The sequence below is a fragment of the Diabrotica virgifera genome, chromosome 2 (assembly GCF_917563875.1).
Source record: "Diabrotica virgifera virgifera chromosome 2, PGI_DIABVI_V3a".
Lineage (NCBI taxonomy): Eukaryota > Metazoa > Arthropoda > Insecta > Coleoptera > Chrysomelidae > Diabrotica > Diabrotica virgifera.
In genome coordinates, this window is record NC_065444.1 from 216231837 (window position 1) to 216247204 (window position 15368).

Genomic DNA, 15368 nt, shown 5'->3' on the forward strand with positions numbered 1-15368 from the left:
GAAGAAAAAAATCGAATTTTTCCTTCAATTTTTGACATTTTGATTATTTAAACAATGTTCCGGACCTTTTTGAGAGGGAGGATAACTCAAATATTATTATTTGATATATTTTCAAGCAATTTCTGCAAAAAAATTTGAGTCACCTCTCAACGTCCATCTCAAAACAGATCCGCCCTGGACTATTATTATTCCTTCTATTGCGACATTAAATAATGACTTTGATAGAGAGTCACCTTGTCGTACTCCACTTGCTATTTCTATATTTTTGGCGATACCGTTATCTGTAATTATTGCTGCAGTCGATCCTTCCATTGTCATTTTGGTAAGTTTTATAAGTTTCATTGGTATATTTAGGTTTTTCATGTCTTCTAATATTATATTCATAATTAAATACAATATGAAAAAAACAAGCCTGTACCGCCATTAAGAAGCACAAAAAATACACTTTCTTCAAATAAACTTTTTTATCCCATGCCTAGATTTTGAGTCACATTGGAACTACTAAAAATTTTTATTTCTAACAAGAAATCGATCATATATAACTAATAATTGATTAGACAACATAGATAAATACTCACTGTCATTTTGACAAACTTGCGTCAGATTTCTAAGTTTAATAGCACGATTCTCTTATCTGCTCTGTTATCTGTATCGATATCTGTTCAGTGCAGTAGTGTATTATTTTAAGAAGTATTTAGTGTTGACTCATTGGGAAATAGTGTTTATTTATAATTAATTTATTATATTTTTGTGTAATAGAACTAAGTCGTTGGACTATTTGAAAAAATAGATTATTATTAATTGTGAGTTTTGTTGGTTAGTATATTTTACGTAAAAATATTTCGAATTATAATGCGAGTATATAAAGTTTTTGGAGGATTTTTTATTCTAGAAATATCATCAGTGGTTTAAAATTTAAATTTTTCTTATGCTTTTAAAATTGTCACCTATTTTGGTTTATTTCTATAAATATATAATTATTACTAATAATAAAATTATTGTCTATTACTTCCATTTAGCGTGCCTATGGGTAAATTGTCACAATTATTGATCTTAGATAATGTCAAATATTGCCATTGTTGCCAAAGTTTCGCAGAACTTTCTAAAAAGGTATGATACTATCTCCCGAAGTTATATTGATGACGCGCTACTGTTGCCTCTTAATACCCTAGAGCAGAGGTTCCCAAGCAGAGCAGGTGTGCCCTGAAGTCCCTGTAGGTGTGCCGCGAAATTTGATTATACCCACTATCATTATAGAGATTATTTACCCAAGTGTGCCGTGGCTGAACCAGTTTTTAAGTTAGTGTGCCTCAAGATAAAAAAGGTTGAAAACCGCTGCCCTAGAGCTAGAGTGTTATTTTGAAAAATAAAGCCATAGAGAAATATATCAGCTGTGGGATTGCGAACACTCGATACGAATCGTATCCGCCATGTTTTACCGTAGCGCCTTAGTTAACTGACTTTTAAGTCATGGCATTAGCTATTTGTCAAATAATATAATACCAGTCGGACATTAAGGTAGATATAATTAGTTTTTAATTAAATGGAAAATTGATAACAGGTAAGTATGTATAGTTAAATTGAAAAAATCTTAACAATTATTCGACTTATTCTTATCAACAAAAATATTTTATTACCCAGAGATAAGATAAAATGAGGTTACCTACGTTAGTTCATTATTTAGTGTTTTATCTTAATATGCAGTTCGAATGTTAGATAATACCATTATTTTGATGTATACGTCAAGATGTATAACTATTATGGTGTTTATGTTATTCTAGTGAGTTGTATATATCTGGTAAGTTTGCATACCTACATGCATATATTTTTCTAAAGTCAATGTTTATTCATTATTCTTTCAAAATAAATTATTTTTTAATAATAATAGCATGGGCATTGTAAACGTATATCTACTATACGTACAATACCTATTTTAAATTGCATATTTTGTGGAAAATTGAAAACTTAAATTTTAAGGATAGCTGCTTTAGCATCTCTTGCCTATCTACTCAATCGAATGCCTGATTGAAATCGATATACGAGATTTATGGGATCCACAAATTTCACTGTTGTTTTTTTAGGATGTTTCTGCCATAAGAATGCCATTCTCCATTTTCAATAAAATATCTCCATTTCCAATAAAAAGCATCTAATATTGTTCGAGATATGGGAAAAAATCAATTTTCGTTTGTAACTGCAAAGGGCTGTAACTTTTTTAATGTGCACATTTGTACTAAGGTAGGTAAGTTAGATTCAATCGAGCTATTTTTGGTCCCAGAATATGATATTTATTATATGATTTAATTTATAACAGAAATATGTATTTGGTGTATATTTGATATTTTTGGTCTGAGTCTGAAGTCACATTGATATTATTGTAATATGTATAGAGATTGGTATTCTCGTAGAGGTTATACCCAGTAGCGTACTGATAGATCCGCGGGCCCTGGTTCCAGTTATGATGCGGGCCCCGCCCAATAATGCGCCCTCCCCCCCCCCCAAATTATGCGGGCCCCCAGTCCAATAAAAACACACCTTGTGTATTAAAAGTTTTTAATAAATATTAAATATAAATCATCATATATTTTTTATAAAAACTCAGCTAATTTAGAACAGTAAATTAATATTAATTCTATCGTTTTTCATACCAACGGAAGTTCTGATACGTACATGTTAGTTCAGTTGTCCTTACTTTTGTTTTAGACCAGGGCGCATTTATAAAAATATTAGTACATTTGGACGTTGAGGGGTCATTCAAATTTTTTTGCAGAAATTGCTTGAAAGTAGTTCAAATAATAATATTTGAGTTATCCACTCAAAAAGGTCCAGAACATTGTTTAAATAATCAAAATGTCAAAAAATGAAGGAAAAATTCCATTTTTTTTTCATTTTTTGATTATAACTTCATATTCATTTCCGAGAAAACCTTGTACTGACCTAAAAGTTGCGTAATTACATTTCCTACAATATAGAATTGGTTAAAAATTTTAAACGTTGTAACCAATAAAAAAAACCATTAAAAAACAAGTCTTTGCATTTCACGTTTTTCAACCATATTATGCTACACTTAGGACCTTCATATTTTATCTAAAAAACTTTATGATATTATAAAATAATATGTACTGTGAATTTCAGTAAGACCGGGTCAACAGATTTTGCAAAGTAAATTTTGCAATCCAGCTTTCGCAAAAAAAATTATTTTTTCAAAATGTTACAGGACCGAAAATAAAGCACAGCAAGTTGAATTTTTTACTACTTATAGAACAATACTTTACCTTTCATCTGCAATTTGCAAAATTAAAATCGGTTAACTACCACGGCGGCGGCGTAAGGAATTTTTTTAAATAAACAATAATTTTTGGTGCTACGCGCAGGACAGCGGATAGTTTGCTCTGATTGGGCATTCCAATGAGCTTTGATAATTATTGATACATTTTAATTTTTAGTTCATTTCGATATAAATAAATAAATTTGTTTATTGCAAAATAAAAACACATACTCTGTCTTTTGAATTAACACTTTTTTTAGCAATTTTTTAGCTTTTTTTTCTTTGTTCATATATTTTAACTTACAGAATAAAAGTTTATTATTTTTAAACATATGCAATTGTTTAAACAATATTTCAAAAACAATAATCAAATTAGTTTAATTTTTGCGGAATTAAAATATTAAAATACAACAAACTATAGAGGAACAAAATATAGAGGAAGAAAATAATATAAAAGATAAAGATTAGAAGAAATTTTGGTGGAAATCAACTTGTGTAAATCGAACACCGCTGTCCTGCGCGTAGCACCAAAAATTAACGTTTATTTAAAGAAATTCCTGACGCCGTGGTAGTTAATCCATTTTAATTTTGCAAATTGCAAATGAAAGGTACAGCACTCTTCTATAAACAAAAAAAAATTCAACTTGTTATATCCTTTATTTTCAGTCCTGCGACATTTTGAAAAAATGAATTTTTTTTGGCGAATGCTGGATTGCAAAATTTATTTTTCAAAACTTATTCAATCGATCTTAATGAAATTTTGAGCATTGTTTTACTATGTTATACAGTTTTTCTGGATAAAATATGAAGGTCCTAAGTTTAGCATGAATGGTTAAAAACGTAAAATGCGAATACTTGTTTTTTATGGCTTTTTCGCCATTTATTGCTATTTTGCAACAAGAGTGACAATTTTTAAAATTTTTAACCAATCCTTTGTTGTTGGGAAATTAATATACGCAACTATGAGCAGCCGTGGAGTAACGGCATAATCGCTGGCCTCATACGCCAGTGTACGTGGGTTCGATCCCTGCCAAAGACAAACCATTTTCATTTCCAATAATGACACGAGCCGTCTCACCGTGCCTCGGAGAGTACGTTAAGCCGTCGGTCCCCCTGGGCTAGTGTACATCGACACTAGTTACTTGAAACAGGGTTAAAGATGTAATTGGCGCTGGAACTATCCGAAAGGATCTCCCCGGCAAAAATGCCATACGATATTATGTATTATACTATACGCAACTTTTATGTCAGTGCAACTTTTCTCGGAAATGAATACTTTTAAAGTTATAATCAAAAAACGAAGAAAAAAATCGAATTTTTCCTTAATTTTTTGACATTTTGATTATTTAAACAAAAACAATGTTCCGTAGTTTTTTAAGTGGGAGGATAACTCAAATAATATTATTTGAGTTATTTTCAAGCAATTTCTGCAAAAAAATTTTAGTCACCTCTCAACGTCCATCTCAAAACAGATGCGCCCTAGACTATTTATATTTATTTCAGTTATCAAGAATTATTACTTATAGGTCTGGATCCCGCGTATGAAAAAAAAGTTGATTAATAGCAAGCTGAAAATTTGTTAATAGCTTAAGGGTGTCTAGTCGAATAAACTTTGATATGTGTGAACACTGGAACAGGGGTAGTTTTAATTGTGGAACAGGTTAAAAATTTGGAACGGTCACAGCACGAAAACGGCACATTTATTTTGTCCGACAGAACAGACTTAAACTCTTCGAACAGAGATTAAACTCTCATGCAAAAATCAGGCTGCTATTTATCACCAAATGGGCGTTTTAATGAGTGGAACATGTAGAATATGTCAAATGACAGGAATTATGACAGGTAATAAATAGCAGTCTGATTTTTTCATGAGAGTTTAATCTCTGTTCGGAGAGTTTAAGTCTGTTCTGTCGGACAAAATAAATGTGCCGTTTTCGTGCTGTGACCGTTCCAAATTTTTAACCTGTTCCACAATTAAAACTACCCCTGTTTCAGTGTTCCCATATATCAAAGTTTATTCGACTAGACACCCTTAAGCTATTAACAAATTTTCAGCTTGCTATTAATCAACTTTTTTTTCATACGCGGGATCCAGACCTATTAAAAGTAAAAGCTAAAGAATGATGATGCTATAAATATAAACAAAAGAAGCATCTTTCGTCGAGTTTATTGTATTGGGATTTAGTGCAGTCACTGAAGGTTTTCGCCTCCGATTTCGTTGAACCTCCATTGATTTTTATGAAAATTGGTGAGTAGTTAGAGAATACCTCAAGGAACAAAGGTGACATAATGCCAACTTGCGCTTTGATCTTGGGGGTCGATTCCACCCCTTCTCGGGGGTGAAAATTATTTTATTAAAAATAATACCATAAATCGATAGAGGGTCAAATTCTAAGCAAAATTTGTTATATAAAGTTATTAAAATAAATCAAACCTTTTTGAGTTATTAAACATCAAAGATTTTAATTTTTCGTGAGAAAAATCCATGTTTTTAACCGATTTTTCATAAATAACTCAAAAACTATAAGTTTTTACAAAAAAGTTCTAATTACCAAAATTGAAGCTAATAAAAAACGAAATAAACTCCTCGCTTAAAAAACTAAACTAATGTTAACTGAAAGTGAGTTAGGGGTAATTGAATGTATATTTTTTTAGACGAGTACTCAAATCTAAGTATTCAAGCTTAAATAACGGGAAAACGATGCATTTTATAAAATATACGTGCCATACACTTATCAAAGTACTTCGAAATACCTATCAAATGAGCTCCAGGATCAGTTAATAGCATCCAAATTAAGCAAGTTATGATGAAAGTAAGAGAGCCCTTTCGAATTTTTTAAGAAAAAATGAAAAATAAAACATACACCATTTCCACAAAAATTAAAATTTGTAGTAATCCTTACTAGAATTTCTTTATATTAGTATAAGTAATCATTTTAATAATTTTGACCGGTTTGGAATGCATATTTTTGAAAAAAAGATATAATTTAAGAAAATCAGAATTTTTAAAATTATTGTAATTTTCATTTTCTTTTGATAATAACTCCAAAAATACTCAATATACCTAAAAACTAATATATGACCAAATTTTAGTTTTTTCGGTACCAAATATTTTACCGTTTTTACTATTTCCATAGGGTAAAATATAACCGAGATAGAAACGTTTAAAACTTAAATTTTGCTGCGACAACCATGTAACCGGGACTATTTAATATTTTATTTTAAAAAAACTAAGAGGTTTAAAAGAATAAATTCAACTTGGTTTATTATCCCTTGAAATTAGCTTTCAAATAGTTTTTAGCTGAATCTGATACCGTAAAAATTGACGGAGTTATTAAAAAAAACCACACCATTTTTTGGAAAAATTTTTAACAGATAAATTTTGAAAAATTTTTGTTGCATAAACTTTTAACGCTATCAACTTGTTCGGGGACTCATTTGATAGATATTTTTAAGTACTTTGACAAATATTTAATACTTTATGTTATAAAATGCATAATTTTTCCGTTATTTAAGATTGAATATTTGGATTTGGGTACTCGCCGAAAAAAATATCCATTCAATTACCTATAACTCACTTTAAATTAATACTAAAATGTTCTTTTAGTAACGAATTTATTTCATTTTTTATAAGCTTCAATTTTGGTAATGACAACTTTGTTCTAAAAACTTACAGTTTTTGAGTTATTTATGAAAAATAGGTTAAAAACATGGATTTTTCTCACGAAAAATTAAAATGTTTGATGTTTAATAACTCAAAAAGTTTTGATTTATTTTAATAACTTTATATAACAAATTTTACTTAGAATTTGTCCCTCTATCGATTTATGGTATTATTTTTAATAAAATAATTTTCACCCCCGAGAAGGGGTGGCATCCACCCCAAGGTAAAAGCGCAAGTTGGCATCATGTCATCTTTGTTCCTTGAGGTATTCTCTAACTACTCACCAATTTTCATGAAAATCGATGGAGGTTCAACGAAATCGGAGGTAATAGCTCATGTCCACCTTCAGTGACTCCACTAATTAGGCATTTTTATAACCCTGCCAAAAGTATAAAACTTGCAATGACTGTGTCAATTTGCAAAATTTTACAACTTTCTAGTTTTCAACTAATTGATGAAACGTGCAGATATAAATATAAGTTTTTGAGTAAAAAGGTATCTACAGGCGGTAATTCTTTACATGTATCGAAACCAGAACTTGCGTTTTAGTCACTTTCTTTTAGTAGGTAAAACAAGTACAGAACCTGCCAAAAGTTAGTTTTCCTTGTGTCTGTTATTAATTTTGTTTTCAAATTTTTTGATAAATAGGTACTCTTCGTTTTTATTTATAAATAACTACACAAAAATAAAAATTTATTAAGAAGTTACATTTTCTATTGTGTACATGTGTAGTGCAAAATGTCCCTATCAAATTAGAAAAAAAAAGCAAAGAGCGCGCTAGAGCGGGCCCCTGCGGGGCCCAGGCCCTGGTTCCGTGGATCCCGCGGAACCATGTTCAGTACGCCACTGGTTATACCTTTACAATTTTCGCAGTCTTTTGTCTCCCTTCTTGTACATAGGAAACTTGATTTCCAGTCCTCTGGTATGATGATTCTAGAGTCCATATGTGGTAGATTAATTTATGTATCCGTTTCCATAAAGTGTGTCCACCATTCTTTATAATTTCTCCTGTTATTCCGTCTATGTCAGGCACTATATTTATATTTAAATGGTCAGCAGATATTCTCAAAATAGCACTTTTTGACTTTACCTATGTTCCAATTCCTCTTCGGCGTCTTAACAGTTTTTTTGTGTTTTTGGTTATTCGAAATTAAATTCGATTGACGTTTATTAGTAGCACTATTAGTAGCACTATTATTATTTATTAGTAGCACTATATGCAACGATGTGTAGGCTACTTTAAGATTCTTAGATCAGATAATTATAAAGTCTGATAGAAAGCACAGATAAACTTATTCTGAAGTTTTTTTTCACATACATTAATTTTTAAATCTTCTGTATATCCGTGTATGTAGTATAAATTTGGTATTTCTGTTTATTTAATAATTATACATTTTAGTCCAATGCAGGAAAACCCGCAGCAGAAAACTCTGAGAAATCCAGTGACCTTGAAATTATTGATGGACAGGAAGTCGTACCTCATTCGATGCCATATATGGTAAGCGTTTGTAAAAATTATGTAAATAAACAAATGCTTATAGGAGCAATATTATACTACATTTCTAAAGAACTTCCTCTACTAAATTAAATTTACAAATTGAGATATATTTATTATTTAAACTATATTTTTAAACTTCAAAATATTAGCACATACTAAAATAGAAGTTTCTAGGAACCCTAAAGAAAAAATACATAAAAATACATAGAAAGTGTAAAAACAAGTATAGAACATCATGTTTTCAACATTAATGTTGGATTTAGACTTAATATAAGATAATTTTTATATAGTTTTTTCTCAAACCGTGTTTTTCACTCCACAAGCTAGTAAAAACTTACATGAGCACTATACAGTGATTAGCGCACTATTAACCGGCAAAATAGAACAAAAGATGGAAAACGTATTAAGTTGTGCTATAAAAAGAAATGAAACTAGTCGAGTTGGGAAATTTAGCAATATTAACCTACAAATTTACATTATACTGATTGTTTCCCAACTTTGCACGTAGTATGTCAACCAAAACTATCACTGTGACAGTGGTAGTTGGCACCAGCGTAGATAAGGGGGGGGGGGTACTGGGGGACAGTACCCCCCTAAGAAGCATTCTAATAGAAGCAATAAAATACTAAAAGATGTAGGAGAAATTAATGATACACTTCCCTCATCAAAAAAAAATTCAATCTTATTCGCTTAAAAACCAATTTGTTTCATAATCTAGTTACTGTGGTGTAATATTTTGTTAAATAGACCTAATGATCAGTTTTGCATTTTAAGTTATTTTACCTATATTACCTAATAGTGGAATAGTGGAGTGGAGTTCGTGTTATGTTTGTTTAATTATATGTTGATTTGTATTTTTTTATTATTGACTGATATAGACAGGTTTTCAATGATTTTTGTTTGTTACTTCTGTATTTTCTTGTGTAAATAAACTTTAATAAAAGTTCAAATTTACCTAGCTGTTTGAGCGTGGTACCTGGCGCAAAAAATTGCTCTCGGCACTTAAAATAAGATACTAAGTACCCCCCCTAGAAAAAAAAACCTATCTACGCGCCTGGTAGTTGGTAAACTCCAGTGGTGCGATACGTCTAAAGGTAGGAAACAATCAATATAATGTAAATTGCTAGGTTAATGTCGCTAAATTTCCCAGCTAGTTTCATTTCTTTTTGTCTCACAACTTAATACGTTTTCCATCTTTTGTGCACTGGCGAAGCGTCCATGTAACCACTGTTACCATTGGTAACAGTTAAAAATCTTGCAATTAAATATTTTATGACGATGAATAATTCTATTTACCAATGTTTTTACCAATAGAAATATAATATTATATTATGTGGTAATAATACCTAACTCAGTAAATAGCCAACTACTCGTAGACACGAAAATATTGGCGAGTTTATGTGACTCAGTTGGACTTTATTATACTCTGTTACCAGACTCATTTCTGGTTACATTGGTTATATACCCACGCTGGCGCTCGGGACCGGCTAGTGACTGAACATTTTGAAGAAGCGACGGCATAAGCGCGCTGTGTATCAGTAGCGCTCTTACGAGATTTAAAATTGGTGACAGTACCTATAAAAAGTGTGCGTGCAGTTAACCATGGATGAGTGTCGCTTCTTAATCGATCATCTACTTGAAAAGTAAATCTCCTTGTATAATTTTGAAGAAAAAAATGAGATTAAAAATTAAAGACCTATTTTAAACAATTTAAAAAAGGAATCAACAAAAGTAGTTCGATATTTTAAATTTAGTTGGTACAGTGAAAATCCTTGGTTATATTATGGTTGCAAGAAAAATATACTGTATTGTTGGCCATGTCTTCTGGTTTCTACAGAAAAATGGGTGGACCAGGTTCACGATTTAAATAGTGTTAGGAGACACTAAAATTTCTAAAAGGAAGAAGGATTTTTAAAAAGGAGACATGAAATTTCTCCGTTACCTACATGTAAGATGTATACCCAATTTGATTCAGTTTGGCAAAACAAAAATCAAAAGTTCTCTTAACCAAGCTTTTAAAGCAAATATTGCTAAACATAATGAGTTTGTTAAAAAAAATAGATAGGTATATCCTTAGTACACTTATAATTAGTGTGACCAACTAGCCCGAAAAATCCGGGACATGACCCGAATGACGAAGTCGTGTCCCGGCGTCCGGGACAATGCTTCCGGGCCATCCGAATTTTCAACGTTTTGGCAAAATTCTCTTTTGAAATTTTGAATAAGTTATTTTGTTAAGAATTCACATCAAATTGAATTCTTCTCATTTTTACGTAAATTCAATCGGTCGACAAATAATATGATAGTAAGAAGTAATCAACATAAAAATGTTCAGAAACTGTTTTCTTGTTGTATGTTTGACAATTATATTTTTGATGGGATTAAGCCACAATTGGTTGTAATGATAATTACATTTTTATATTAACCTAAGGTTAAATTTGCATGGAAATCCAACATCAGTTGATTTTCTAATTTTTCGGTTTTGAGAACGATTTTCGGCTTGGAAGTCGAAACGTCAAAAACTAACAAAAATATAATTATCATTACAACCAATTGTGGCTTAATTTGCTTAATCCCATCAAAATATCATTGTCAACATAAAAATGTTAAATAATCAATAATTAAAAGATGATATTAAACCTGTATTTAAAAAATGGCCCGATTTTCATTCAAAAGTCCCGGATTTTAGGAATTTTTTTCAGTCTTGTCCCGAATTCGACTGAATTGGAGTTGGTCACACTACTTATAATGGATACTGTATGTTTTTGGGCCAAACAAGAACTAGCGTTTCGTGGTCATTTTGAGTGCGACGACTCTGACAATCGAGGCAATTACAGGGAATTGTTAACATTAATTGCCAACATCTAGAAACATCTGTTTTTTCGAGAGTTTCAAGTGATATACAAAATGATATTATTGAAGCTGCACTCACCGGCACAAAATTCAGCCACCCAAAATGTTTGATTAAGTTTGACAATCTATAACTTTATTATTTGTGCTCCGATTTTCAAGATTCGTGCACCAGTTTGTAGGTACACGTATTCATATTGTTTGTATTATTCCGGTAACAAAAAATTTTGCTTGCATGTCATTGTACAGGGGTGAAAGGGAGAGTTGTATTTTCTCCTAATTTTAAAAAATTCTGTGGAAAAATGGAATAGCTGATTTTGTTTCAAAGTCCTGTCATATTTTTCCGGAGGCATCACCAACATTTTGTTTTTTGAATTATCCGAATATCTTTTTTCTTGTAAGAGCTGTACCATTTTTTGTAAATAAAAACACTGATTGACTCATACAATTGAGGTTGGATTGATAAGATTAGAATGGCCCGCATGCAGCCCAGATCTCAATCATATTGAGCATTTATGGGATGAATAAAAAAAGCTATTTGCCGTCATCCTAGGCCTTCAGAAAATTTGGTACAGTTATGGCACTGGTAGAGGAATATCGGGCTATTCCCAGGCAAGGAAAACACATATTTATTAGATGCTAAACAGATTGCGAGCAGTCGTTGCTGAAAGAGGTGGACATAACCGCTATTGAATTGTTTTGTTTTGTTGTTAAATTTGTTTTGTTTTGTTAATTTTAGTGCGTTTGATATTTTCAATTGAATAAACCTTCAAAGCAGTGTTTTTAATTACAGCTCTTACAAGAAAAGATATATTCAGATAATTCAAAAAACAAGACCTTAGTGATACCTCCAGGATAATACAAAAGGAGTATGAAACAAAATCAGCCCTCCAATTTTTCCACAGAATTTTTTAAAGTTAGGAGAAAAAACAACGCTTACATTCACCACAGTATAATGCCATCTAAGCAAAAATTTTTTGTTACCGGAATAATAGTAATTGACATCAATACATGTACTACAAACTCGTGCAAGAATCTTGAAAATCGAATTACAAATAATAAAGTTATAGATTGTCAAACTTAATCAAAAATTTTGGTTGGCGGAATTTTGTGCCGGTGAGTGTATAATATATACATTTTCATCTTCATATTTTTAAATAAGATTTTTGCATCTGGTTTTGGTAACACTTCAGAAAAAGTCACGCGTCGCCACTGCTTTTGTGCTATTTTGCCGGTTATTAGCACGCTCATCACTGTATAGGTTCTTGGCCATCCAAATCTAGTTTATTTATAAATGCTACATTTTTATCAGAAAACGTAAAATTGTTAAATTAAAATTGTTAAATTAAAATTAAATGCGTTAATAGGGTGTAAGATTTAAATATGAAATTTAACCACGATTTTATCTCTTATGGCTTTTTGTGTACTGAAATTGTCATATGGGATAAGCAAAAAGAAAACGAAATTTAAGTTGAACTGAGTTCGTTTTTCCGATACCTAATCGTGTTTTCTCAATTTTCCGCAACCTTTATAAGGTAAATTGTTCGTTTTCACGACCTGCGGTTATGCCTTTTTTGCAGTTTCCGTATCGTGAAAACTGAGAAACTCTCAGGTGGCATGATGGAGAAAATCGCGAACACTGATCTATTACCATTACATGTTTAGCTCATAATTAACATCCTTAGGACACCAGTAACCCTAACAAAATTTTTAATAAAAAAAATATAAAAAAAAAATTTAAGAAACGCTTTTCTTTATTTACTAAAATTAAAAATATTATAAAAAAATAAACTAAAAAGCAAAAAATAAAAAAAATTGAAACTCGAAGGACTATTCTAAAAAACTGTTAGACAGATTAAATATACAAAAATCTGACACATTCGTTAAAAAATTGAAAAAATCTAACACATTCGTTAAAGAAAAGCGTGGGGCGCAAAAAGTATCTATCCTCAAACCGTTTATTCGATCAAGACGCGCCCCACGCTTTTCTTTAACGAATGTGTTAGATTTTTTCAATTGTTTAACGAATGTGTGGGATTTTTGTATATTTAATCTGTCTAACAGTTTTTCTCCAATAATCCTTTGAGTTTGATTTTTTTTATTTTTTGCTTTTTAGTTGATTTTTTTATAATATTTTTAATTTTAGTCACTCGTAACTAAAGAAAAGCATTTCTTAAATTTTTTTTCATATTTTTTTATTTTTTACTTTTTAGTCTTATGCTAGACATATTTTTTGCATTTATTTCAACATTTGATACATACATTGTACATTTTCTGTATTTTCTTCATACATTTCTTAAATCCAAATCATTATTTACACCTATTACAGTTTTCGCAATTTTTTCATGTCATCTAATGCTTTACTATTGCACGGTGTAGACCCTGTTAATTTTCACTCCATCCATTAGGGGTTCGTAACAAATTTTGAATTAATACGCAAAAACTAATTGTAGCACGAAACGTCTCTACCAGTGGTTTTTCTAAGACTACGTTAACAACGCGAATTTTTTGAATTCGAGTTTTGGTTAAAGTTTTGTTTCGTATCGTATTGAAATATGACACGAATAAGCGCCGATGTTTATATAAACAAAGATAAGAGCGTTTAAAATCGTCACCGCTTAGGATGTTTATAATCATGATATACAAACATGAAAAGTAGTCGGAATCGGCAAAAAATTTGAAACTTTAGTGTTTATTTATGAAGCATAACGTAAAGAATTAACGTAAAAAGTGATATTATGTATAGTTCATATAATTAGCTACAATCTGTAAAGTTTCAAGTTTCTACATTGTAAAAAACAAGAGAATTTAAGCATTTTCCGTTAAAATCGTTTTTTTTATTTCAACAATTATTAATAAACTTAAAAAAAATTATTGACTATTCGTGTATTGTTCCCGCGAATTCATATGTCTGCACGTTTTCATTCATTTAATAAAAATAGAATTAATCCTCATCTATCGATTCGCAAAATGCCATAAGGGAGAAAATCGTCGCAGCAGATGCGATTTTCTTTACAAAAGAAAATTCAATTTTCACGCAGCTTTTCCCAAGAAACTAGGTCCCGAGGTTTAAAATCTTTTTCGGCATCCAACACAAACACTAAATTTTTGGAGATTTCTGGAGTTCTTAATAAAATCAAACTATTTTTTACCACTATGGTTTGTTTTTAAACCAGGAGGGATAATCTAAAAAGACAGATTCACACCCAAGAAATCCATTAGAAAAATCACCAAATACATCTTCTTTTTTGGTTGATCATATCGACCTTCGACGGTAATCCATACATATTATATTATACTAATACGTCGCTAAAGAATTCTAAAAACAACTGTTTTTTATCTAAAAGTAGACTAAAAATCGCCAATATAACTTAATTAACCTATGAAATGTCAGTAGTGTCAAAATTTCATAAATGTCATTAGTGTCAAAATTTCACAACAGTGGAGTAAACTTGCCTGATGTTGTACCAATTACATAGTACCTGATATACTATAAATAAACAAATCAAGCCGTGTATCAGTTAGTGTAGTGTTAACTACATTGTTCAAAATATTTCGTAGTTAATTAAAATATTTTAAGGATGTTCTATATTCATTGGAAAAACTTTTTCTGCTTATGTGCATGATAGTGACGTATAAGTACCTTCTCAATAAGACACATTGGTTTGATGGATTGCTACAGAAGAAGATCTTTTTCAATTTCTTTTTGAGCAAAACTATCAGTCGATACACCAATGTGAATTTAACCATAAATAATCAGCCAGTTGAAAGAGTTACGTCCTACAAATATTTAGGGGTTTGCTTCACTGATACTAATGACCAGACAAGAGAAATCAAGAGGCGAATTGAGATAGCGAGACAATCGTTTGTCAAAATGAAAAAGTTCATATGCAGCCGGGTCATAAATATAAACTTAAGAACGAGAATGTTAAGGTGCTATGTTTTCTCCGTTCTGCTGTACGACATGGAAGCTTGGACACTGAAAAAGATAAACATCAAAAACATTGAGGCATTCGAGATGTGGTGTTACAGGAGAATGTGGAAAATACCATGGACAGAAAGAGTAACAAATCAAGATGTTTTGCTGA

General features: G+C 30.9%; 1 protein-coding gene across 3 annotated transcripts in view; it reads left to right on the forward strand.

Moving 5' to 3' along the window:
• Nucleotides 1–1636: 1636 nt before the first annotated feature.
• LOC126879817 (chymotrypsin-like) overlaps nucleotides 1637–15368 on the forward strand; it is a 38419-nt gene continuing 24687 nt past the window's right edge. The window contains exons 1-3 of one of the 3 annotated variants that reach the window (XR_007696287.1): nucleotides 1666–1798; nucleotides 2082–2238; nucleotides 8332–8430. Coding sequence is in view for 2 of the 3 variants with exons in the window: in XM_050643090.1 (XP_050499047.1) it covers nucleotides 2167–2238; nucleotides 8332–8430 (171 nt within the window). In the remaining variant the exon portion in view is untranslated. Of the gene's footprint in view, nucleotides 1799–2081; nucleotides 2239–8331; nucleotides 8431–15368 lie in introns of all 3 variants that reach the window. The other 2 variants (XM_050643090.1, XM_050643091.1) reach the window with 2 other exon arrangements.